At 44.6% G+C, this 26924-nt stretch overlaps 2 protein-coding genes and 1 long non-coding RNA gene across 8 annotated transcripts in view; 2 read left to right on the forward strand and 1 right to left on the reverse strand.

Annotated features, from left to right (window-relative positions):
• Positions 1-37: 37 nt before the first annotated feature.
• On the forward strand, positions 38-678 carry SFT2D3 (SFT2 domain containing 3). The gene has a single exon (XM_042821187.1). The coding sequence runs from the start codon at positions 82-84 to the stop codon at positions 676-678; it is 597 nt and encodes a 198-aa protein (XP_042677121.1). The 5' UTR covers positions 38-81.
• A 182-nt stretch (positions 679-860) lies between these two features.
• On the forward strand, positions 861-11772 carry LOC122161382. Of its 2 annotated transcripts, XR_006169161.1 has the most exons (5): positions 861-1235; positions 3251-3479; positions 4309-5138; positions 5905-7129; positions 7685-11772. It is a non-coding gene; the product is annotated as an uncharacterized LOC122161382 (long non-coding RNA). The 2 variants fall into 2 exon arrangements; XR_006169162.1 differs by lacking the exon at positions 7685-11772 and having other exon boundaries at positions 4968-5138; positions 5905-6595.
• WDR33 (WD repeat domain 33) overlaps positions 3516-26924 on the reverse strand; it is a 62359-nt gene continuing 38950 nt past the window's right edge. For 2 of the 5 annotated variants that reach the window (XM_042820792.1, XM_042820793.1), the window contains exons 8-23: positions 20225-20351; positions 19480-19634; positions 19267-19345; positions 18671-18781; positions 17718-17812; positions 17504-17512; positions 16765-16851; positions 16378-16517; positions 15597-15749; positions 14206-15228; positions 10576-10678; positions 9832-10294; positions 6105-6271; positions 5882-5974; positions 4947-5132; positions 3516-4156 (exon numbers count right to left, since the gene is read on the reverse strand). In XM_042820792.1, the coding sequence (XP_042676726.1) occupies positions 3924-4156; positions 4947-5132; positions 5882-5974; positions 6105-6271; positions 9832-10294; positions 10576-10678; positions 14206-15228; positions 15597-15749; positions 16378-16517; positions 16765-16851; positions 17504-17512; positions 17718-17812; positions 18671-18781; positions 19267-19345; positions 19480-19634; positions 20225-20351 (3224 nt within the window). In that variant the 3' untranslated portion in view covers positions 3516-3923. Of the gene's footprint in view, positions 4157-4946; positions 5133-5881; positions 5975-6104; positions 6272-7643; positions 9735-9831; positions 10295-10575; positions 10679-14205; positions 15229-15596; positions 15750-16377; positions 16518-16764; positions 16852-17503; positions 17513-17717; positions 17813-18670; positions 18782-19266; positions 19346-19479; positions 19635-20224; positions 20352-25895; positions 26426-26924 lie in introns of those variants that run through there. The other 3 variants (XM_042820794.1, XM_042820796.1, XM_042820798.1) reach the window with 3 other exon arrangements.

Here is a 26924-nt window from a genome sequence, read left to right on the forward strand (position 1 = left end):
TGCCCCGGCCGCGCCCGCTGACCCGGAAGCAGCCGGCGGCAAGATGGCGGCGTAGCGCCCGCGTGCCGTTTGGGCCCCGCCATGGCGGACCTGGGCCGGCAGCTGCACGAGTACCTCGCCCAGTCCAAGGCCGCCCCCGCCCCGCCGCCCGCCGGCGGCCCGCAAGACGAGCCGGAGGGGGACGGCGCAGGAGTGTGGCCGAGCGCCTTCCCTGGCTGGCGCTGGCCGTGGGCGGCCGAGGCGGACCCGTGGCTGCCGGGGCTGTCGCCGTGGCAGCGGCTGGCGGGCGCCGCGCTGTGCCTTCTGCTGGCTGCCCTCTGCTTCGGGCTGGCCGCGCTGTACGCGCCGCTGCTTCTGCTCCGCGCCCGCAAGTTCGCGCTGCTCTGGTCGCTGGGCTCGCTGTGCGCGCTGCTCGCCGCCGCGCTGCTGCGCGGTCCGTCCCGCCTGCTGCGGGAGCCGAGCCGTGGCTCGCTGCTGTACGCGGCGGCGCTGGGCGGCACGCTGTACGCCGCGCTGGGGCTGCGCAGCACCGCGCTGACCGCGCTGGGCGCCGCCGCGCAGCTGGGCGCCGCCGCCTCCGCGTTGCTGGGCGCGCTGCCCGGAGGGGCCGCCGGCGCCCGGCGTGTCGGAGGGCTCCTGGTGACCGCGCTGCGCCGCGGGGCCGCGCTGCCCGTGTGATGTACGGGAGGAGCGTCCCGTCGGGCTTCCTCGCGAGAAGGCGGCGCGGAACGGCGGCGATTCCGAACTCGAGCGCGGGACCGCGCCCGGCCCCGCCGCGTCTGGAGCCGAGGAAGAGCGACTGCCGGCGGAGGGCCGTTGGGCCGCCCGGCGCCGGAGCGGAGACGGCGGCGGTGCGGGGCGAAGAGCGCCGAGCGGCCTGGCTCCTCGTGCCCGGTGCCGCCTCGGTGCCGGGAGCCTTAGCGAGCGCCGTGCGCTCTTCCTGCACAGAAACTGCTTGTAATTGGCATCCAGTAAGTGAAACAGGCTCCGGGGCTGTGGGTCGGCAGGCCTGTGCTCGGGTAGGGCAGGACCGTGCGATGTGCTGTCCTGCTTCCAGGAGCCGCGGAACGGCACGGCGTGCCCCTCGGCAAGCTCTGCTGGGGAGCGGGCTGCTCGGCTCTGCCTTGGGGCTGACCGCCCTCCAGCGCCTCGGACGGAGCCGGCCCAGCTCTCAGACTTGCCTCAAATCACTGCTTAGGGATACAGCGGGAATTGTCAAACGGGGGTGCTTACATGTACGTAGACAGCTTTAATAATAAAATGACTATTTGTGTACCAAACGTCAGTGTAGATCTTCAACCACCGGTCACTTCTTTCTTTGAGCTGTAGACTGAGATAACGTTAAGTAGGTCTGTCCTTTTGATAACTGCTAAGCTACGGTGTGTAATTTGTAGCAGTGGAATTGGAAGAGATGGCAGGGAGAGGCTGTGAGCAGGCACAGCACAGCCAGGCTGCGTGCGGTGGTCAGAGCTGTGCCTGCACCCTGCTTTCAGCAGTAGGGCTGTGGTTGCACCCATTGGGTTCCCTCTGTGTCTCCTGCTGTCTGTGGCTGTGGGATTCTGTCTGAAAGTTAGCTCATTGCCCTGTTTCTGTATGACTTTCATGTTCCACAGCAGTGGAATGTTTCAAAGCTTAGTTTGAAAAGCTGCCATTGTGAATGTTAGCAAGTACAATAGTGGGGCTAACCAAGCAGCAGGGGAAAAAGAAGCATTTTCCCTCGTGTCCAGGTGCAGACTGCTGGGTTCCCTGCTGTTAGGTGCGCTCCAGTTTGCTTTGGTAGAGGACTGTTGGGTATTAAGGGCCAAGACCTCTAAATCAGATACTTGAAATACTAAAAAGAAGTCGCTTTCAGTCCCATTAAAAAAAAATAAAATACCCAGGGCTTGTATTATTAAAAAAAAAAAAAAGCCAACTCTGTATTTTCCCTTCAGTAGTGATTAAATCTTCAGTGTTAAAATTTAAAGAGATCCCTGAGGTGCACCCAGCACGGCCCTTCTGCAAGTAGAGCAAAAGGGATCCCTTTGTGCTCCCCGAAGGTGAACCTGCTCCCTACAAGGTGCCCTCAGCTCCTTCCCAGCCACCACTTTTCAGATCATGCTAAAGCCAGAAGACAAGGATGCTGTAGGCTAATGAGCTCCCTTAATTGCTATGATTTTTAATGCAATTTTGTAGGCTACAAATTAAAAACTGTAAAATGTTACTTGTGACAAAGAGAGCAGCTGCTAAGCACCTCTGCTCTGATCCCTTTTAAATAAGATGGATGAGGATAGAGTAGGTCAGTCTTTAAAAGAGATGTAACCGTATCAGAAGTCAGATAAAGTAGCTGCTGTGCATTGCTGTGCTGTGCAGTAGTTTTGCCAGCTGTAGAATTACACTGCCATACACTGTGACTATTCTAACAGCTTGAAGCTAAAAGAAGGGGGATTTAGAGTAGATGTTAGGAGGGCAGTGAGGCACTGCTGCCCTCAGCAGTGTGGGTGCCCCATGCACGGAGGTGCCCAAGGCCATCAGTGGGGCCCTGGGCAGCCGGAGCTGGTGGAGGCAGCCAGCCCAGCACAGGGGTAGGACTGGGTGGGCTTTAAGGTCCCTTCCAACTCAAACCACTTCATGATTCTACAAATTTCCAGTGGGTAGAAAAACAGCCCGGCGGTGATAGTTTTCATGATAGTTTGTTGTATAGTTTTAATTGAGGACCTTCCTGAGAGCTGGCTTTTGAGTACGTATAAACTTCTGTATAAACTTTTCATTCAGGCTTAAGCCATTAATGAGCCCTGTGGTAGCCTGGTGACTGGAGATGATTGATGTGAATGATTTTTTATGGGGACATTGGATACTTGTGATTGCTAAGCAACAAAAATGTGGGAAATATAAATAACCTCTGCTCATCCCTCTCCTGTGGGAAAACCAAAGAAAAGTACCCTAAAGATGTTTAGAAACATTAAGATGACAGCCAGAAACCACTGAGTTCTGCACTTCAGCAGACCAAATGCTGCTGGACACCCATATCTGCATGCAGGGTATCCTACAGCCACTGTAAAACGTTTGCTTCCATATGAATCAAATTGCTAAACTTCCCTTTCCTCTTCAATTTCTTTAAGTGCTGTTGTGAGCAGAAGTATCTGACTCCTGCAGCTGAAGCACAGAATGACAGTGCTCGTTATCCTGTCTAGTTTGCTAGCAGTCCAGGTTATAGATGCACTATGTGTATGACAGCTTTTTCTAAATGGTGTTCCCTGTTTTTCTCTTTCAGGATGGCAGACCAGCAATCAGCAGTGACTTCCTGTGCTCTGGAGTTTTAATGTCAGCACCTCTGGTTATTTATAGACAGCTGAGACTGCAGGCAAAAGAGTTCTCTATAGATGATAAACCAAAAATGAGGCATAAGCTGTTAGTACTGCCCACAGATGAGACTTCAGGAGGTAGTTTGTTGCTCCATCTGATACACAAGTTTGTTAAGAAACAGCACTTTATAGGAATAGGTGAGTAAAGAACTACACACGCTTTTTTTTGGTTAGTTTTTGCGCAAATTACATTCTGTATTCATACAAAAAACAACATAACTCTTCTGACAAACTGTACATATAGAAACAAGTTTCTGTTTGGAATTGAACTGAAATCTGTGGAGGTGCTCCATGTCTCAACACTAAAAAAAATTCCAGCTCTTCACAAAACAAAGTAGGTAAAGGAAGGTGGGGAAAATGGGGGCAGAGAAGACAAAACTGAAAGCTAGCTACAGTACCGCAGCTAGTAGCAGTTGACTGATCTAGGAGAAGACCCTTGTTAGGAACTAATGCACATTCAGTTATCCCAGTTAAGAATCCAGACTCGCGTTCTTGCAGGGTTACTTTCTCTTTGAGTACAGAGTAGCAGTCCATTTAAATATTGTCCATCAGGGACTGGGTGTGACCCAGTCAAAGCCTCTTCTATCGGCCTCTTCCGCCACCCCTGGATGCTCCTCTTCGTGACTGACCAGAATTCATGTTATTTCCTCTTCCCCAATTGCTTCCACTCCTTCCTCCTCTGGAAGGGTTGCTGCCTCCTGCAGGGCCTCCGCCGAAAGCTTCATCCCTGTGGAATCCATCGTGATGGTCTCCATCTAAAGAATTAGACCGTGCCGATTTTGGTGCTCTCTGGGAAGCTCCTGAATTTCCACGTCCTAAAAAGGAAGCACAACGTTACTGATGTTGAAATCTAAGCCGTGCTTCTTCTCAGACATACCACGCCTTTCAGCTAGTTCTCTCACATTCTCCAACTGAATGTTCTTGAGACCTATGATTTTATGCCTCCTCCCTGTTTTTTATTACACAGGTTCCATATCTCCATGGCAGCCCAGAAGATTGACAGTAATCAGGCAATCCCTTGGGGATTAAAGGAGATTATGTCTCATACAGTCAGCGAGGACTTACTTAAGTCAGGTCCCTCAAAAGTGCCAGCCATACACGATCTGATCCTTTACAGCTATCTGCAGTTCTTGGTATACTTTTATTGCAGAACACAACAAAACCAAGAGAACTGGATAAAGGAATGGTTAAACCACATCTGCCATGGCGTGTGCAATTCTTAGTCACCCCATTCACAAAATGATAAGTTAAAACTGAAGCGAGTATAGACGTGGTAAGAAGGGCAGTAAAGGATACAGAACGCATTCCAGAGACAGCACACGAATGGGTGAGAGCTCTGGCATAGAGAAGAGCCAGCTGAAGATGGGAAGTTTATGCAGCCAGAGGTGGCATTCAGAAATACCAACTAAAATACAAGCCATCACTGAATGGAAGTAGTGAATGATGGGCTTAAGAAGACAAAAGCTTTTTATTTTTTCCAGTTAAGCTTGAGAGCTCTGTCTGTGGATGTCACAGGTTCCAGCGATTCTTAAAGCTGGATAAGACTTCTGTTGAAAAACACACCAGGGTGTTGCACGAGGTTTTCAATACAAGGGACTTATCTACCTTTTCCCCTCTCCTCTGGAGGTCCACCTGGAGCATCCATTTCCCTGGGGTCAGAGGTCCCTGGTCCATCGTGCCAGGGACGTTTACGTGGTGGCAGTGAGGCCATGTCCATGCCCTGGAGCGAAGAAGAACGTTCTCGGTTAGCTGGAGAATGTCCATCGTGAGGAGGGTGGTCTGGACGAGGACCTGATGGTGAGGAGAAAAAGTAGGATCATTAGATAACGTCCATCTGATCGTTACACTTCATTTTCAGAAAGCAGTCACATATAAATTTACTTTCCATGCAATTTGGAATACAATTTTAAGTTATATAAAGCTTCCCCACCTCTAGAGCATGCAAATAAGCCAACATTAGATGAACGAGCTGCAAGAAAGCTGAAGGTAAAGCAGGTTTAGAAGATGTTGAAGAAGAAAGAAGTGGCAGATCTCAAGCTTTCTTTTCAGCATAAGGGTTTTTACGTATTTTAGAGATGGCCACACGTTCATCTTTCATTATTCACGTGTCATTTGTGCTCGTGTTCTAAAATTCAGTTTTGAACCTATATGGTTCCTATATAACCTGTAGGACCTATAATTATACACAAAGATGACCATTGGCATCAATAGATACCTCGAAAAGCTGTATGTTACGCTGCATTCATCAGCAGGGGACACCAACGTGCTGCTCTGCACTGCATATAAAATCTCACCTTGAATCAGGATAATAAATGATTTATTCATTTATTATTCTGTGGAAATGCAGCGTTTACAGCTAGCTACATTCCAGGCAGTTCATTTATTTCTATATTTATAAGTCCAGAAACCTACACAGTGCATCTCTGGTGATGAAAGACTGAGCACACGAAGCACAGGGAAAAGTAGCGACGTTAATTCATTTTAAAGCAGTTACATTGCAGACATTGATTATCTGAAGCAGACCTCAGCTATTTCTTTACCTGGTTCTCTGTTTCCATCCCAGGATTCTGGCTTCCGCCCACCTTCAAAGCGTGGAATTTCATCGGGGGTAGGAAGCAGACCCTTCCGGCCTCCTGAGCAGCACGAGATGCAGGGAGAGGAGTGAGAAGAGACAATTGCATTTGTGAAACTGTTGCCGTTTGCCCAAGAAACACCCTTGCTACCTTCTCCTTGTATTTCACTGTGGAAGAATGTTCCCCTCACCTCTAATTGCACCACGACCTCGGCCCCGAGCACCATGGTCCCTTCCTCTCAAGTTTTCATCTGGGGAGTCAAAAGTGTCATCTGGCCCAAAATCTTCCGGACCAGGAAAGCCATCTCTCCCCCTGGGTCCCCGGCCCTCGTGTCTCGAGGGTCCTCCTCTTCTGAAGCTACAAGAAAGAACACGTTACACCTTTAGACAAGGTTTACATTGATAAACTTGAGACAGTTGGTTATTAAGCTGTTTTCTGAACCGTTTCACATAACACTACAGTACATACAGCTATCAGAACAGGATTTGTGGGTGGAAAAGTGCTCAATGTCTGTCTCTGAGCGCTTTGTTTAGCTATTTTGTATAGTTTTTCCTCACTTCTTTCTGTTGTGTTGGTTTTGTTTTTTTTTTTTCCCATACAGAAAATACTGTCAAGTATATTTGCATTCATTTAACAAGGAAAAAAAAATAAAAACAGTGAGATAGATATAAGGCAAGGCAAGGAGAAGGACAAGTGAATTTCTCTTAGTTGCAGTGCTCTTGCTTTAAGGGATTACAAACGAAGCAGGAAAAATAAAAGCAGTGAGAGTCAAGGCTGTAGTGAAACATTTCAGCATCACATTCCTATGGATTCTGGAGTCTCTTGCTAGAACATTCTCTTACTCAGTCCCTCCACAGAGGATTTTTTATTCTTTTTTTCTTTTTAAGTTTACAATGTTGAGAAACGATTCTAGGCTGCACTTGGCTCAGCAGGGATGATGACTGCTGAGCAGTGTGCACAGTGGCTTTCTACAACCTCACCAGCAGCTTATCCATCTGCAGTAAACGAAGAGCTCTGTTCTGCAAAACGTAGCAGTGCCCCTCACGTCAGTTATTTCTACTCCTAGTCAGCACCATGGCATCTTCAGTAACTGGATGCGATTGGCTTTTGCATCTCATCTGAACTGAGTACAGCTCCTCCAGTATCACACTGGGGTCTTAACACAGATCTTCAGAGGGAAGAACGCTTCTGTCTTAGCTGTCAGTGCCATTCCAGGTAAGCCTGTAGATGGCTGCACAAACGCTAGCAGTTCTGTTTCTTACAGCACCAACTTGGAGTGCTTGGCAAAGCCCATAAATGCCCCGTGCATCACTGCAGCTCCGTGAGCACCCACTGCTACAACTGCCTCTGCTTACAGCCCGACCCGGGCAATTTCTGTGCGAGCACCAGGGGACGTTAGGTGGTGCAGGCACACTGCTTTGGGATCCTGCCCCCCCTCAGCGCCAGCAGTGACAGTGCAGCTCTGTCTGCCCATGCACACTGATGCCCCCCCACCTCCCCTCTTCTCCCACTTCCGCACTGGGCAAACTGCGGGCGCCGCAATGCTCCGAGCCTTGGCTTTGTGCACGTCCCCTTCCCCGGCTCATTAACGACACAGTGCACCCTATTACAAGCAAAACTTTAGATACTTTTATTTAGAATTTTAACAACATTAACCTTTTAATTACAAATTTAAATATTTTAACAGTAGTCATAACACAATACAATATTATTTTTTTCTTTTTAACTTTTACATTTTTTTTTTTCTTTTTTTTAAATTAAAAACAAAAGGTCTGTCTCCACCTCCCAGAAAACAAACACAATACAGAGAGGAGGCTGCTGTGCCTGTACAGGTACAACAGTGGATGGAGGGAGTGCTGCATATGGACAATGAACCATTTCACATTAACCTGGGTGATTTGTGAAAACAAACTCAGCAGTTTCAGGTACAAATGGTTCAAATAACCACATTGCAATGTTGTTTAGCCTTGAGACAGCACAGTCCTCTAGATATATTCCTTAGAGGGTCTCCCATTTTAATACTGACTTGGTGAGATTCTGCTTAGCTTGTAAATTACCAAGATTCGCAACACAAGATCCTATGGCTACCGGGAGGAGGACCCTTCTCTGTGTTTCCAGGCAACCTTACGGACAAAGTTCAGCTTTGAAATCTATCACACCTATGCCTGATACAGCCATGGCTCCTAATATTGGGTTATGTATATCCTTTTTCACTTTTTCTCATCAGTCACACGTAAAACCCTGCCTCGCATAGGGCTCAGTTCCTGTTTGACTGCTCTCATCTTCTTCCTTGAGGCCTAGGACCTTAACGTACACAACTACACACTGTGCAGATTAGCAGCAGGAAGAGGCAGGTCTCTGCAGTAGAAGCATCATGTTGATATGCACAGGTAGAGTGAGAACAGGACAGAGATGAAAAGGATGGGAAATTAGAGAGAAACACACATACACACACTTCCCTCTCACGTTTTTGACCAAACCAGTTACAATCTAAATTCCAAACCAAGTCAGCTAAACGAGCAGTCGGGATTCTTAGGCTCACTTCAGCACCAGCATGGCAACCAATTCACCTTCACTCAGAGGAAATCACTAAGTGCAAGCACAGCGAGCCTTTCAGAGCCCTGTGATGATTCTTCTCCAGCTAACCGCTCTGTACAAACACTTGCACTGTGACAGACCCTCGTTAGCTCACAAGTCAGATTCCCAGGTCCTGAGATGCCTGGACTCCCCTCCTAAAACCTCTGTAAAATCAGAATAAGAATAAAATATTCCCCAATCCCTAAACATTCCCAATATAAGATCTGAAAATCTCTACTGAGCTTCTAAAATCATTGTCTGCTACGTCTGTTTCAGAGTTATGGAAGGCAGACTATTCCACTCGGATTCTCTCTTTTAAACGGCTTTGTTACCTTCTTTTTGTTCATTTCCTTTCATACTCTTCACACAAAAGGAAGGTACATCTTTACAGAGCTAGGTAGAAAATAGCTAAAAGAAGAGCTGTACAGATGCAAAGTAAAAGGAATGTAAGAAAATGATTAAAAGGCAACTAAAACACACAAAATTCACATTATGTGGAGACCACAATATATTTGTACAAGTACACATTTTTATACATATGGAGTTGGTGGTCAGTGAGAGGTTTAGACCTTGGAGGCCAAATTTAACTCTGTTAAGCTAGCATAAATCTGGAGCAATTTCAGTGACAGGTCGTCTTGCCAACTTTGAGCAATTCCTCCACGTTTACATTAATAACTAGAAGCAAAGTCATCCCTTTGTGATTGATCTGGAAATTGTGAGCAATGAAGAGGACATTGCTATAAACTAGATTATTTTTGAGTTCTTTGCTTGGCATTAAGAAATAAGCCAGAAAAAGAAATAAAATTCCTACAAGCAAAAACATGAGAAAATAGTCTCGACAGTCCAACAGGCTGCAGAGCTCTGCCCCTTATATTTGATAGTAGGATCACTGTTCCTGCTCCTCACAAGTATCTCACAGCTCGTTCTACAGTCTCCACAGTCATCCTGCAGTTTGTGACTGGAGACAGAGTCTCAAATTCCACTTCTAGTGTTCAAAAGTTTGCCATTTTAACCTTCGAGTTTCCTCTCAATTTTCGTCAAAACGATCTCAAATCTTCATCCTGTGTCACTGGATCTTCTCTACAAATTTCCTCCCTTCTCTTTACTTACTGTTTACAGACACGGAAGCTGCTGTGTACAATGACCATTTTTCAAGTTTTCTTCTATTACTGAATGATTTTATGGACTCTATACTCAGGTATATTAGAGTTTTCATTTCCTTATTGGTTTCCAGTTTATAAATCTGAAACAGATAGACTCCTTAATGACAAGGAAACCAGGAAGAAAGAATTCCCTCCGTTCACCCTTTACCCAAGAAGAACGAATCGATTTATTCTTACCTCTCGTCTCGTCTTCCTCGGAACCGTGCATCCTCAGGATCCCGTGGATATCTATCATCTGAAGGTCTCCGTCCTTCCCAAGCACCAGGAGGGCCACGATTTGAACCCCCGCCTTCAAATTCCCTGTGATCGGGAGGAAAGGGAGGCCCAGGTCCACCTCGTCTCCATTTCTCATCTTGCAATGGTGGGCCTCCTCTCCCCTCAAATTCCCGCAATCGATGGCCAAATCTCTTATCTGGATGGAAGTCGTCCCGGAAGTCATCTGGTCGATCAAAGTCATCATGGAAATCTGGGTGAGGTCCTCGTCTATCTGGCATGCCCCTGCTGTCTCTACCATCACCCCACTCCTGGCCACCTCGAAACAACCCTCTCTCAGGCCCATGATCAGGGCCACCACTGTTCTGGTCGTGCCTTCTATCTGAGAGAGGGCCCATGTGGTGGTTTGGTGGACCACGGGAGTCACCTTGAGGGAAAAAACCATAGCAGATTTCTGTAATTTTTCCTAAAAAATGCTCTAGGACGTTTTAGTTTCTACAGTTCTACAAAGCATACACCATACATTTCACATTAAGGAATTCTGGGGGGAAAAGCTTTTCTTCTGTATTCCAGCCCAAGTCTACTGTAGCTTCCCTCTCAATCCGGACCCTTCGTTGTGCTGTAGCCTTTTCTATCTAGAGGGTCTGCACTGGAACAGCATCTTTTTGGAGAACTACTCACAGAAGAACGGACAGTGCATTTAATTACCTTTATTAAGGCCAGGTCCTTGGTTGTGGGGGCCGAGACGACCTTGTCCTCCCTGCTGCCCCAGTCCTGGTATCAGTGGTGGAGGACCTGGGTTCTGTCCGTCCTGTTAGTGTACAGTAAGAAAAGCCATGTGAATTAGCATGCGTGAGTATTCTTGCTTCTGAGCCTTTTGTAAGGCAGCAAACCAAATTCCTTTATTGGGACAGTGCATCTTCACAGCCCTTATGACAGCAGCAGCTGATTTTCGATTAGTTTCAGCCTGATTTTTTTCACATTCACATCAGTGACGCTTTTGTTTCCTGAGGATCATACACAATTATCTAGAAAACTTATGACTAATCTTTTATCCGTAACGACCAAAAGATAATAAAGCTCCTGTTTTCTATGCCTGTTAGAGAAGGCGAGAGAACTGCATGCATTTGTTGAGAAAGCACCAGGTGCTGATGTGTATGCTGCAGATACAGACCCAGGAAGGATCGCAGCAGGTACCAGGTTACCCCATGCCTCCTCTGACCACGTGGGTTTTTTTCATACTCTGTATCTACTTTCTGTGAAAGACCATCTTTTATTATTAATTATTTTAGAGAGAGGGTTGAGGAGCAACACTGAGAGTTCATTTGAGCAGTTTTTCCTGTTGCATCTCGAAATACTGGTTTTAAATTATACTTTTGTATTGAACTGCAACGGAGGTAATAATCACAAAAAAACACATAAACAGGTACTACAAACAGCACCTTTGCACTGAATGTTTTTGTAAAATTTTTGGGAAAATAAAAGCAGAATAGAAGGCCTGGTTCCAGTGCTTGTTACAAGAGAAAAAAGCACACGAACCTCTTTGAGTGGTTGAATGGTGAGCTGAGTCAGAAGAATAGCTGTCCAGGAAGGACAAAGCTGTCACCATCCCTGAACAAAGCCTTGCTGGAGCTCCACCACTTCTCATGTATTTAATGCAAGATTACTTACAATAAACTGTTGAACTTCTTAAGTTTATGTCACTGCTGTTCAACCAGAGCAGCAGCTTTTAGTGCCCACCTCATGAGGTCAATCACTGTTTGCCAAAGCCCTCTATTTCCAAACAAATACTCCGACAAGTTAGGAAGACAGAGCCGTCATAGTGCATTTTTATATGCCTTTCATTTCAAAATACACCATGGGCCCAAATGGGCTCCTAGCAGACAGAGTGAACTGCAGAGCACAGGAGGAGGCACTGCGCTGAGAACTGCAGGCAGCCCTGTGCATCCCACAGCTGGAGGCAGGCAGAGCTGTGCTGTGGCACCAGGCAGAGCAGCAGGGCTGGCTTTGCTGGCCCACCTTACAACTGCCATCTGTTTTCACTGCAGCTGGAGGGGAAGAATTCGTCATACCAATCCATTCCGTCTGAGCCACTGCAAGCTCCAAGAGTTTGCCTCTACATGGAAAGAGACTTGATCTAAAGCACTCATGCCAAGAAATGAGATGAAATCCAGTCTACCCAAAAGATTAGGTGTTGTAAATCAACAACTCTCAATCACCACTTCAGCCCCAACATACCACTGCTAACTTGGGAATATTTTATCTACCCGTCTGCACTTTAACATCAATATTCCTATCTTCAGAATACAGCTTTGCTGATCACACTGTATTTTGGTCCCTTTCTTTCTCAAACAGGTTTGTGTTTTGTTCCCCATCTGCAGAAGGGAGCAGCTCTCCCACTTGGGAAGAGATGGGCATCTCCTGCACGTAGCTCTTCAGTGAGCAGTGGGTGAAGGTAACAGTGCTATCTCCTACAGACATGATCCTCTAAAATAGGCACACAAGTTCAGTATTGATTTCACAAGCCCTTAATGAAGGAAACGAACACTCCTCTTCTGCTTCTAAAAAGGCAGGCAAGCCATTTCTACAAATGTACAGAAGGAAAACACTAAATTCAGGACTAAAACAGTCAAAGCCTGTTGTTAAAAAAGCCAAGACAGGAGTTACCCTTCTGCTCATCTTACAGAGAAGCCAACAGGACCAAAAATGGAAAGGAACAGTATGGAAAGGAACACTACGAACTGCACAATCTGCCCATTTTCTCAATACATCAGCCTTCTAAAGCTAGACAAGGAAGGAAAAATAGCCAAAAATACCCAGCTTTGTTACGTGTCTTTTTAATATTTGTAAAAGACTCGAAGGTAGCAGCATTTATGGAGCACAACATCTGCCTGCTGCAAACAACCTCCTGCATCCTGCCAACAGCAGGCTCTAACAAGTGCATGCCACCTTGGTGGCAGCTGTTTAGGCGGAGCAGTTGGTCTCCTTAGGATAACCACAAAAACACAACGTTGGTAGAAATGAGATGAGCAACAGCTGTGGAGCCAGTTCCTGTCCTCCTCATCTGAAATCTCAGCAATAAGGTCACATTTACGGACTTCTGCAGGAAGTTATTGCTGACTTGTAAGAAAAAAAACACCACACCAATACACAATTTGTAGGCTGCTCTGTCTCAATCTGAAGCGCAGCCAGTGAGATTTAGTTCAAAGTCATCACACGTTACTGTGATTGATACTGGCCTCCCCATTAAGAACATCCATAACTGTCTAATCTAGAAACCACTCAGTACAACAGCCAATTTTGTTTAAAAATAATCACACATTTCTTAAAACTGTAGATTTTTTCCAGTACATCCCCTTCAAAATTTACCTTAAGGCTGAAGACAAACATGACATTTTAAGTACAAAATTAACATCACAACAACAGGAACTTGTAAGGAGTAATAAATGTAGTGAGCTTTTCATTATCTGTGGCAGCTCAGTAGCTGGAGCAAACGTGCTGCTAAAGGTGCTGAAGAGCAAACTGCACCTGACAGCTTGGTGCTGAACCACCCTTAATCCCTGCAAAAGTAATTAGTGCCTTCACAAGCAAAAATCTCCAGTATTCCAGGTGAGCTGAGCCTAAGTATTTTGCTGAGCTGGTGAAACCTGCTGGAACTTGGTGCTCCAGCTCCACAGCCAGGCTGGTCTTACTCAGCCTGCTTGCTCCCTGTGCTCTCTCTGGTGCTGCTCAGCAACAAGTCTGGGAACACAGGCTCTAACCTGGTGGCTCACAAGGTATGAAGGTGGCTAAGCAATTCCTGTTCCTATGCAGGAAGCAGGACGGCTGTTCTGGAAAGCTCAACCAGGACTAAGCTGATATTCCAGTATCCAGATACGTCAGTATCTGTGGTAAGCTCACTCCTCAGTTTGGATAAATCAGTTTGGGACAACTAAGAGTCAACAATAATTTGCTTTAATTCACACGTATTTTTTATGTTCTGTTGGCTTCAATTCAACTTTTCTTTGAGCTTATCTACTCTCCAGGAAACTTCACATTTAAGACAGTTCCGTATCCTCTAGCTAAAAAAAAACCACAAACAAACCTGGAGTTTCTCTTCGGTTTCATACATTCTTAGAAGATCCTGATTTCTGTGTCTGTACTCCCAGTAATCCCATCCCTACAGGTACCTCTGATTTTCCAAGCTATGTAACTTTGTTCGTCGTCATTTAGTTTCCCTTGAAGCTTCCGTTTTGAGCCTCACCTCCACACTCTCATCTCTTGCTTGACATTTGTACAGCACAACATTATCGTTCCTACATTTTTAACACTCTTGTTGTTACACAGATCAACACGTACCTGATTAAACGGGGGACGAGGCCCATCGCCCAACAGAGGCGTTTTCTGCTGCTGGAAAGGCAGAGGGCCCTGGGAAGGATGCGGCCCCCTCGAAGGGTTTGGTTGTCCTTGAGGTCCTTGCATGTTTCCTTGTGGCCCTACCAAAGAGCCTTGCGGAGGTCCCTGCTGGCCTTGCGGCCCGCGCATTTCTTGCGGCGGTCCTAACATTGCGCCTTGAGGCGGGGGTCCCTGCAGCCCCCTCATCTCCTGGGGCCCATGTCCTAGCAAACCACTTTGCATATGAGGACCTCTCATCTCTTGCGGATGACCCATCATCATCCCTTGTGGAGTAGGTCCCTGGTTATCTCGGGGCCCTGGCGGACCCTGCATCCCTCTTGGATTAAGTCCCATCAAAGGCCCTTGGGAGATAGGACCTTGCATCCCTTGAGATCCCGGAGCTCCTTGCATGCCGTGAGGAAGAGGTCCTTGCATCCCTCGGGGACCAGGTGGCCCTTGCATTCCTTGACCCTGAGGTCCCAAGTTACCCTGCGGGCCAGGCGGACCTTGTGGCCCCAAATGAGTCTGAGAGCCAGGCAGGCCCTGCGGTCCTAAGTGCCCTTGTGGACCAGCGTTACCCTGCGGGCCTGGAGGCCCCATTGGCCCGTGAGGGCCGGGATGCCTTTGCATTCCTTGATGTCCATGTAAATCCTGAGGCCGTGGCATTCCTTGAGGTCCGTGGGGGCCCGGAGGTCCTTGTGGTCCCATGAAGCCTTGCGGACCTCCACCTCCTTGGTGTAATGGAGGACCCTGAGGTCCCATCTGTCCTTGGGGTCCCGGAGGTCTGAACTGTCCTTGTGGACCAGGAGGTCCCATCTGAGGCATATTCATTGGCATCTGCTGTGGCGGAAGGGGCTGCTGAAACCCTTGAGGCATCTGTGACATTGGGCCTTGCCCTGGAAAAGGCTGGGGTCCGTGAAGAGAGCCTCCTGGAGGTGGCTGCGCTTGCTCAGCTTGTTTTTGTGCAAGTCTCTCAATCTTCAGTTGCTGTAATAGATAGATAAATAAATAAATAAATAGATAGATAGACAGATAGATAAACAAATAAATAGATAAATAAGAGAAACCCAGCAAATCAACTAAACTCAGAAAAATATGAAAAAACTGAACATCAGAAGCTACTGTCTCCTTCTTAGGAGTTTGAAAAGAGTTAGCACTTTTCTCTTAATCAACAGAAACACAACTACACAAGTGGGTCTGACCAACTGAAATGTGGAGACCTTGGTGCAGCTGCCTTCATGCATCGAGTCTTATTCTTATTAAACTACATTTTTTGAGAAAAGGTGAAAAGTGTACTGCAAAAGCAAGCTACACATTTTGGCGCCAAGCTCCAGCAACTGGCTTTACACACATACCTCCAGGAGTTGTGGGTTTGTGTACTGAAGTGCTGCCATTTCCTGCTCAATCTCTGCCTGTGTCTTCTTTTTCTCCTCTAGCTTAATGTCTTCCTTTCTGTCGATTAATGGCTCAGGTGGGGGAGGCAAAGGAACTTTATTCTGCATCCACGCCTATAAAGAATAGTAAATATAAAATTAATTCTAAGAAACACCACATGTGTAATAAATCACTGACTGGGACAAGATATGCTGGAATGATGAATAACGAGGGAGGGGATTGTCCCACTCTGCTCTGTGTGGTCTCACCTTGAATACTGTGTACAGGTTTGGGCACCACAGTACAGAAGAGGCATAGAACTATTAGAAAGTGTCCAAAGGAGGGCTACAAAGATGGTGAATGGTCTGGAGGAGAAGATGTTATGAGAAGTGGTTGCTGTCCCTTGGCTTGCTGGAGTACAAAAAGCATCTGGAGATTGCTCTCAGATGTATGCTCTGATTTTTGGCTGGTCTTCTGCTGAGCCAGGAGTTGGTCCCTTCCAACTCAGGATATTCTGTAATTCTAACTCGGATAATCAGAAGCTAAAAACTAGGTTGAACAGAACATCCAGGTGTTGTAGCATCCTAGTTTCAAGGTATGTGTATGGGATATAAGGGATTTAACCAAGTATCTAATGCATAAATGGTAATTTAACTACTGTGGTAAGTTATTTTGCACTGATGTTGGATGTTTTTTGGAAATCCAACAGAACAAGTTTATTTTTGGTGTTCAAAACTGCAAAGCTGTTTATCAGCTGCTTACCTGCTGAAACTGTGCTGGTATTGGTTTTGCATAGGGCACTTTTTTCTGTGGCACTTTCTTTTGGTCCTTTTGCATTACTTCCTCCATTCCCCAGTCTAGTCCTGGGATTGTCATTTCAATGTCATTGGACTCATCTTTCCCTTTAAAAGCAGGGAAGGCAAACAGTTAGTGCAGTACAGGTTTACAAAGTAATTCTGTAACTCTCCTTACAGTTTATTTAACAAAATAAACCTTGATGTTTCCCAACTCTTTCTTCTTTTCATGGGAAATATGCACTCAAGAACCTCAGAAAACAGTGGTGCTACCCAATTATATGACAGGAATGAACAATAAGTTGTACAGTATCTGGATGGCTCAGAAAAATGCCTCCCTACAGCAACTACTCACCCATCTGCTCTTGCTCCATGGCTATTTTCAACTGCTCAGGTATTCCCATCCCAGGGATAACTGCTAGGCTGTTGGGTTCCAAATCATCTAGAGGAAAATAGTAAATATTTATACTTATTTGCTTTGCATTATCATTTTGTTCTTCTGGATTCTTACCGTGCTTTTACCATCGGCACTGCTATGTATTTCACAAATGCTGGGCCACTTTTTAAACTTACATGTAAGTCGAAAGACATTAAAAGAACTGCCCATTCAGATTCATAAAAACACCCCCCAAAAGGCCAGGCACTACATCCTTTTGAAGGAAGGTCACATTCCAGAAAATTTCATATCCGTTCCCATTTTTGTTATAGTAAACACACATATTTTAAAACTTAAATTCAGATGATACATCTTCACTGACATTCCCAAATGGAAAAGGGCAAGTCATCAAACAGCTTTATAAGCAAACAGACGTAACCCTTGAGGCAAAAAAAAGGTTGCTGAGGTATGCCACAGAGCTGGACAACCCGACAACCCTGAGCAGCTTGAACTTAACAAAGAAAAATCCTTAGGAAGGAGAGTTAAGTTTTAAAATTTGAGTCAAATTGAATAATTTAAAAAGATTTCCTGCTGTAGTTCAGGACAGTGGAAAGTCTTGAAGTTGCATGAAGTTGCCAGGAAGAAAAGTAAAGCAGAGACATCGCCCGAGGGAGAGCCCAACCTCCTTTCCATTTCTGCTGGACTGAGCAGCTCTTACCTCCTGGAGCTGTGGAAAAAAAGAAGACGCACTGTTGGAATTGCTTGGAGAATAAGATCATTCATGCAAAAAAATATCTTTATCTAGGTGGTCACCAGTGCTGTATGCTGTTTCAGTGTCTCACCCAGATGCACATTCTAACGCCAGTTGAAAGCCCAAAGCTTGCTCCTAACCCCCAAACCTCTCATCCCCACGTTCTAGGGAACTGCCTTACCATATTCCACACCATCCTCTGACATCCCAGGCAGCAGATTCAAGTTGTAACGATCTCGCATTTTATCTCCAGGCCGATTTCGAGTCCAAAACTTACTGTCAAAAGGAAGTTACATGATAATGAGCTCAACAGGAGGTCAAGAAAAATAACTACTTTTAACCTAACAACTTATTTATCTAAATTTTAGTATGCTAACTTGGTTATATAAGGGTTCAACTCCTACTAATCGAGTTCAGCAGTGAATCTGAACGTTAGGTGTGTGGTTCAAATGAAAAACCATTACTATGGCTCTGGGCAGCCTGGCCTGGTGGTTGGCAACCTTGCACATAGCAGGGGTTTGAAACTGGATGATCACTGTGGTCCTTTTCAACCCAGGCCATTCTATGATTCTATACTATATTAACTGTACAGTTACTATTCAGAAAATGCTTCAAAGCATGAAGTAAATACAATGCACTGGTACCGATATCCAGACAGCTCTAAGAACCTCCTCCTCTGTTTAAGCACATCCTTCACATAAAGCTAACCTTGATGGTAGACACATCTACACACAAAAATTCACCCCACTTATAGATACTCCATTACAGCACATTCCACTGCACTTGTAATGCACAAAGAGACATGATCAGCAGATGATCTGAGGGCAAAAACATTGTGGAGATTGGAATATTTCTTCATCAAAAGAATATTTATTAAGCTCCTCAGCTTCCAAATCTCACAGGAACCTGAAACATCAGTGTTTCTTAAGGCTTCCTTAGATGAAGGACAGGAGGTTAAACATCACCCTAACTTCTCATGTAAAATGTCAGGTCCTTCCCATTCAAGTTTGTCTCTCTGCTTTGCCCATTGGCTGTGTATCAGAACCTCTCTTTGTTCACCAATGCCAAGCACCCTTTTCGGTTCTGAACATACACACATCCCCTCAGACTCCTTCTTTGAATATTTTAAAATACCTGGTGTGATCATTTGAGCCCGAACAGAGAATGTGTCCGAGGGGATGCCACGCCAGGCTCCAGATCATTCCTTCATGGGCCATTTCCATTCCACCAACCTCCTTCTCAACCCTGATGCATTAAAAAAAAAACAAACAGCTATCACAGAGAAGATTATGTGATTCAGATACAATACAAAACTTCTGCTATTTAGGTGTTCCTGTTCCTCTGTCCCCTACTTCAGTAAAAATAAGACTCAGGTATTTTTCTATTGCACGAATTCATGATACATAGTTGTACTTAAGCAGGAATTTAATTGCATAGGAAATGTTAAAACTATTCGTTTAAAAGTAAAATAATTACAATGCACCATGAGAAGCTCTAAGAAACTAGCAGCTTTAATCACTGATCACCCCTCAAGAAAAGACTACACTGTGTACAAGCAATTTATCCTTTAAAATATAGCTTTAGAAACGAAGCCTATTCACAAAAATCCTCAGTGATAGAGTAAAACAATAAACATGCATTAAAAAGTGGAAAGTGTATTGTGTGCTTCATGTAACAGCCTGAGCATCTGATCATCACCTTTCCAACGTGCTGGTGAAAATGCTACGTACCCAACATGCCAGAATAACAAAGAGCCATCAGACCCTCCACTGGCAAACAGCCCCTCGTGAACAGGATGCCAGGCCACAGCTGAAATACAAAATAACTGACAATCAGAAAGTATGACACTAGAATTCCTGTCTCATGTAAATCAGAATCTCAAGAACTTTCATTTTTAATCCAAGCGTACTGAGAAAACATTGCGATATCAAACAACTACTGACCTGTGGCCTCTTTCTTATGACCCCTGAAGACCTGAAGTTCCTCTTTCAGGTTACGAATGTCAAAGAGCTTGCAGAGATGGTCACGAGAAGCTGTTAGCAACCAGTTGCCATTCAGATTCAGCTTCACCTCCATCACTGTGTTTTTATGAGCGTGTCTGCAGGCGCAGAAAGAAAACTGTTTGTCCAGATATCAATTTCTCAGACAAATCAAACATGATTATTTATCAGTTCCAAATATTTAGGTCAACAACAAAGCAGTTCAGGCTACTAAGCTAGAATAGCAGATCTTTCTGTGCCGTATGCCTGGATGTTGCTATTTGTACTTTGAAACCAGGGGAGATTCAGGCTGGATATTAGGAAACATTTCTTCTCTGAAAGAGTGATCAGGCACTGGAATGGGCTGCCCAGAGAGCTGGTTGAAACACCATCCCTGGAGATGTTCAAGAAACACTTAGATGTGGTCCTAAGGGACATGGTTTATTGGGGAATATTGGTAGTAGATGGGTGGTTGGACTGGATGATCTTGGAGGTCTTTTCCAACCTTGGTGATGCTGTGATTAAAGTCACTATTTTTGAAGTTTAGACCTTCACCTAATTTCTAGATTTTCTGGCATAATTAAAGTATTAGCTTTCTGTTTGAAGTAATTGCATATGGCTGGAAAGATGTGAGGTAATAAGCTAAAAAGAGACAAACATGAAGTCAGCTTGTATTCGAGCAAAGCGAAGGGTGTGGGCATGGACTTACAGCGTGGCAAGGCTCTGGCCAGTTTTTGGATCCCAGAACTTGATCGGCTGTTGGCTGTCTTTGCTTCCTGATACAACTAAACCCTTTGTCGGATGCCAGTCAACACATTTCACATCTGCTCCATGTCCTGTTAATAACGTAGAAGTTGTTCGTTTAGAAATTTCAATCAAATTGAGGAAGCACAGAAAACCGAAGGGTTCACCTCTTACAACCGCGACGTAAAAACAAACAAAATCACACAACACAAATCACAAAACAAAATCAAATTAAATAAGAACTCCCCAGAGATCTTTAAGTAGCACTAATCATTGAGAGTATCTTCTCTTCAGGTTATAGATCAAAAATGAGGCTCACTTCAACATAAAAGCTCTCTAAGGTGGCTCCGGTGGTACTCTTAGGCTTTGATCCTACAGCAACACACAGCATGAAGCAGCATTTCTATGGGGGTGTTAAAAGAAAAATACACTGTGACATTTCACTTTCTCTCAAGTACTGCAGGAACAAAAAGCAAATGCATTCATGTTCCCATCCCATCCACACTACTATTCTGTCAGAAAACAAGAGCTTAAATCACAGATCTGAAAACTAAAATAGCATATGATGAAAAGAAATCTTCGATGTAAAGTCTGTTATTAGGTTTTTCTAGCAGCCTGGAGTAAGGAGAGAAAAACCTTCACAATACTGATGATCCTTGAGGTTCCTTCCAACCCAAGCCATTCTGTCATTCTAAGATATGATTCTATGATTTCATTTTAAATTGATTGCTCAGATAACTTAAAGAAGAAACACTCATTGCCACTACAAAGGAATTAGAGGGATTTAGAGATAAAATAATGAATGGAGATTTCCTTCTCCAGTATCTCTCCATGCCAGCCAACACCAACAGAAAGCCAACAGTAACATGATAGTCAATGTCAGAAAATGAGACAGCATGTGCTAGCTGCAGCAAAAAGTGAGATGAGAAAGGAATGGCTGTCTGCAACACAGAGGCACTAGTTATAACACGGTATGGAAGAATGGTAGCATTCTGCATCAGAGACAAATGGTTCCTATCAGACAGCTCCTACTGCACTGCTTTCCTTCAAGGTGCAATATGGAACCTGAAGCAGCAAAACGCTGCTTGATATCGGTCTCAATTCAATAAGAAAAATACATGACTTGAAATTTTCCTGAGATGACAGAAGAATCAAATTTGGAGCATTATACTTCCATCACACAGTAAAAGCAAAATTTGATGACACAAAGCACTCCCTCAATCAAATGAGTGCAACCTCCACCCTTCCATTGTCTACAGCAAGACAGGCAGGGAAGAGATTCTTGACCCAAAGAGAAATGAACACAACCGTAGTTGAACATAAGGATATCATCATGGATGAAGGTACCCAACTCTCCTTTCCCAGTCGCAGCAGGCAGAACTGCTGCAGAATATGCACAGTCTCAAGGAAGAACAGGGTCTTCAGGCTGCAAAGACCATACAAGCACTGCTCCTTCCTGCCAACAGAAGGGTACACCAGGATGTATTGATTCCCCTTTTTCTAATTCTTCTGATGCAGCAAGAACCAAAAGGCTCTGTGTGTCTGGATTTGCTCTGCCGGAGTCCACCTCTCAACCAGAAGGAGAAACTGAATGCTGAGTGTGTATCTGGGAGGAGCAACTCTGCCAGCAGGAATAGAGTACTCCTCCTCAATAGTTAGGGGCAAACTCATGTTTGCAGATTTTCAGCTGCATTCTGTAGGTACCCATTATCTTGCATCCTCTCAGGAAAAGACAGCAGATTTGAATTCAAGAGAAACAATGGAAATGGTCCATTATGGTCAGTAACCGGATGAACTGTAGGAAAACATGTTCAGACTGGAACACTCAAATAATATCATTAGTAGAAAACAAAAAACCCCAGACAATACAAACAGCAGAAACGTAAAGTACCTAACCACATGGACTGGAATGACTTTGTCCTTTGCTGCTCCTGAAATAAAGAGACTTCGTAATGGAAGAGAGCTTAGAGACAAAGGGCTGCTGGCTGGCTGGTAAGCCTGCAGCCAGTAAATGAGGTGCTGGCAGGAGACCATCTCAGTCTGGATAATGGCTCACCCTGTGCAAGGCCTGATTCTTTGGAGATCAAACAAACGTGAGTTAAACCAACACAAATGTGTATCCCAAGGTAAAAAAAAAAGGCTCAGACTGGGCAACCCAGTTTGAGTTCAGCGTCACGTTCTGAAACACAGCTGCCTAAGCACCCAGCCTGCAAACACCCCCATAGGGAGCAATCGTGATGGTGCAGCACAGGACTGATGTGCCTGGCAGAAACCAGGCTTGGCAGTTACAGCATTTATCCCCAGAGCACAGACATTCGGGTATGAAGGAAGTATTTCACTAGTTGGTTTTTTTTCCATATGCATTGGGGATTTCTGAACTGGGTATTAATTAATTAAAGTCCTGGTTGTTAATACTTGTAGACAACTTATCCTGCTCTTTAAAGACACTGATCAGCAATTCTGGAGGCTGGAAGGAGTAACAGGCCATACAAGATCGTGGGCAATAGCGCTTGATCAAACCCAACGTGTCGCAAGTATGAAAAAGTAGAAATTTAAGATCCTATTTTTCCTCTCAACCTCACTTCTACACACAACTGAGTGAATATGAAATATAGGGTAAAAAAAATCAAGTTTGGATCACAGTCCTTCTATCACAGTCTGTGAAGTATTTAGTGTGGATAGATACATCATGTTTACTGCTGCAGCTGAACATTTTCCATTACAGCCTTTCCCCCAGAAATGAGCCCTATTTTGAGGGCACATCAATTGATGTTAATAATATTTTGAAATTTCTAAATCCTCAGCAATTTTTGGATGGCTTATACGCATACTGAGGTGATACTCCTTTAGATCACCTTCTTGTACGCCCACATTCAAAACCAAACAGACCTCTGTAACAGCGTATGTTCTGAAGATTGAGCACAGAAAATGAGCACAAACTGCAACAACGCTGTTTCTTTCCCCTTTAAAACAAGGTGTTATAGAAGGGGGGGCGGGGGAAAGGGAGGGTGAATAGTGCTGTGTATCCTTGAATTGGTCTGACCTGAAGGCTTTGCATCGTTCCACAAGAACGTTCCCTTCCCTGTAATCCACAGCCCTGACAGAACACAACACGTCCTGGAAGAGCAGGTCCTCTGCAAGGGGCTATTTCCAAAGCATTCAAAATAAAGCCATGAAACCTTACCACCAGCCCCACCAGCAAAAAGGAACAAGACCACCTGCAAGGCCAAGACAACTGGGAACAGCCCTGTTAATGGAAAGAGGATCTGTTTTCTATATAATTCCCTTAGCCTTTGTTAGTTGGTTCTGGATTGCTGACAAATTGGATTATTTTGCCTGTTCTACTCTTATAGAAGGCTTTTTAAACGACATCTGGCAGTTATCCGCTAACCTAGCAATTCCCTGCTTCCATGCAAATCTCATTTAGAAGCTGAGTACCTCTTATCTACCAGAAATGAGAACACTCCTCTTACGCGCTGCTTACACAGCGCTGACCAGGTTGGCAGTAAGGGTAAGGATAAATTATTCCATTAACTCAGAACAAAGAACACTTTCACATCACGAGAACCACGCACCTCCTGAAAGCTGTCCTATGAACAAGACTGACTTCCATTCTCCACTCCCAGAACGAACACAGCAGAAACTCTCTATTTAGAGATTCACAGTATGTTTGTTCTTCTTAGCATACTGTGGGAGGTTGATGAATAAGAAATCAAAGGCAAAGCTCCTTTCAGTCTTTACCAATGCCTCCCACCATACTTTCAGATCCGTGTCTCCCCAAGTCAAGTTTTCCTTAATTTGCTCACCAAGCTGTTCTCTAGCTCTTTGCTGGTACATTAAATAGGGTACCTGGGGAGACTGATGGGGTTTTAATCCACCTACAAGGAACATCTCCCATATCACATCAACATTTCTCTACACCAGCAGCTGAATGGGACATAATTAAGCCTTGTTTACAAAGCCCATCTTTACAGCTCTATTATCACACTGTATTCCTTCCAGAAAAAAAGTTGCTTACAAAAGCAAACAAATAAATATATATATCCTGCCAGTTGTGTATATATCCTGTTGTCAGTTGTGGAATCAAAAGGTTAAAAATAAACCAAAACAATCATTAAACATTAATGAGGTAGATCTGAGCAAACGAGGTTTCCCAGCTCAATTCTTCTGAACAGGAAGTAAGACCGAAATGCAAGAAGTCAAACAGCCCCCAAAATGAGTTTCTGTAAATGAGTTTGGTACTGGCACATACAAACCCCAATAGGACTTGTACCACTCAGTGAGCAGTCTGAATTCTGCAAAAACCAACAAGGAAAAGCTTGAGCATAATGCCAGTGATGTGCTCTCAGAGTGGCAAATGCACTGCAACAGATAACGAAAAGAACCTTCTGTTAAATGTCATTGCTAGGAATGGCATGTAGGAATCCGAATTCTTTGTATCTGTTGGAATTCAGTGACAATGTTTTACATAAGGATTAATACGGAGCAGGGAAAACATCTGCATGCTGGCCTATGTGGGAACTGGGTCATGCAGGGTTCAGCCTTCATATAATGGGACAACTCACACGTTACAGCCAGTGCTTAAATGCTTCTCTGCGTTTAAAATGAATGCTGAGCAACCTCCAAAGCTGAAATACTTTGTTTTGAACAGAAACAACAATTACACACCTGAAAATATCTATTTTAAATGTTGGTAAAAGGTGTCAGTTTTTTTCTTTCCTTAAATCACTGAATGCACTCATGGCAGAATCTGCAATCATTGTAGAAACACATTCCCTTTTTAACTGACTGGCCTTCTTTGAGCATTATCCCATTTACAGGTTATTTCCTGTTTACATTGTAAAATAGAGAGGCAAAATAAGCTTGATAGCAGGTTGGGCAACAGCACTGGAAGTCAGGGAACCAGCATCTGTAACACAAGGAGCTGCTTAGCATTCTCTTAGAAGTGAGAACTAAATGACAATGCATGAAGTATGCACGTTTCACAATTCCTAATCGTAAGACATAGGTAAGTTATATGTAGATTATTAACAGCAAGACATTTTAGTATCAAAAATGTAACATTCTCCCTGCGTTTAATCAGTGTGCAGACATTCTAGCTTACCACACTACACATGCACGAAGTGCATCTCTGTCACAAAGTACATCGACGTGGTGACGTTTGGAAATGCAGTATAATTGTCACTGCAATACAACAGTCATTATTTATTCTAACAGAGAAGTCATTACTAATCTTAAATAGGAAGTACTCAGGAAGCCCAGAGATAGCCTGTGAGAAGAGACAGGGAAAACAGGACAGAGAGAGGAAGCCACACCAAGTGAAAACTGTCCAGCATCTTATGCCACAACCATGGCAGTGCAGACAAAGCCAGGCTGTCAACAGTGCTAAGAGTTGCACCATTTAGGGCAAAGCAGCCTGGATTCTGCTCTGCACGTAGGCATACATGGCCACAAAAACCTCACAACATGTATTATCCCTTTGCAGGTACTCATCCGAGAATGAAGAGGACTTCTTTAAATTGCAAAAGGTGGAACATCTTTTTCGTTGCTGGTTATTTCATTTGTAAAGTAGCTGGGACGAGATGTTCTCTGTTCAAAAATTAGCTAGCCTACTTTGAAAGCAGCAACACACTTGCTTGTCATTGACAGAAAGCATTTATTCAGAATGGTATTTACATGTAACGATAGTAAAAATAGATGTACAGGAAATATTAAAAAATGAACAGCAATATGAGAAAAAAAAATGTTATCTTTTGTAACATAACCAGCTCAGAGGAGCCCCAAAACCCACTCCCCTCAGGGAGAAATTGTCTGACAGTTTTTTACTGCTTGTTTTCTGGCACCTTCCTCTCAAGTGTCTGACATCAGCCATTGGATTTTAAAAAGCTATGTGGCATCTAACAAGTGCCTGCTGTCATAAGCCATCAGACAAGATGGATCTCTAGTACTGAGTGGCAATTACTGTGTAATTCCATACAGAAAAGGGTGAGTATAACAGAGCATAACGGCGTACAGGAATAGAACTGAGAGTCCTCCAATGGAAGAAAAAGTGCTAACTCAGAAGACAAAAAATCCAATTATTTTGTACATCATCGGTCAGCATTTTCCACAGATTTACAGTGCTGTGTTTGGGTACAGAACGAACTTGCTGGGCAGCATGGGCTTTCTGTGGTAAAAACAAAACCAAAATCAACTCCCAGAGGAGCAGGAGCTTCCCCATTCAATGTTCCCAATGAAACCCCCCAAACAAACGGAACTGGTGTCTCTGGAGCCTGCTCACAGCCCGAGCCAGCAGCTTCAAAAAGGATCCAGCAACATCACAAACCTGATCACAATGTCACGGCATTTGGAGCCTCACATCGACAATCTCAATCTCAAAAGTAACTCTTCAACTGCTGTTCAGTCAGAACGCACATGGACCAAACGAGGAACGTGCCAACAGCCGGTGCCTGAGCTTAAAATCCTAGCAAGCAATTCAAATTTACAGTGCACTGATCCTACAGTAGCTCCACTGTTGTTGCTGCCTTTTAAACATGTACGTAAGATGCTTGTTAAAATACTCAATTATTTAAAATGTTTACTCACTTGCAGTCACCAAGCTGTCCCACCAGCAGGCTTGGGGCAAACCTTTGTCTGTTACGCTTAACCTGTGCCAAACGTATCAC

This window comes from Centrocercus urophasianus, unplaced genomic scaffold (assembly GCF_019232065.1).
Source record: "Centrocercus urophasianus isolate 14NV4802_14NV808 unplaced genomic scaffold, USGS_Curo_1.0 seq_19, whole genome shotgun sequence".
NCBI classification, from domain to species: domain Eukaryota; kingdom Metazoa; phylum Chordata; class Aves; order Galliformes; family Phasianidae; genus Centrocercus; species Centrocercus urophasianus.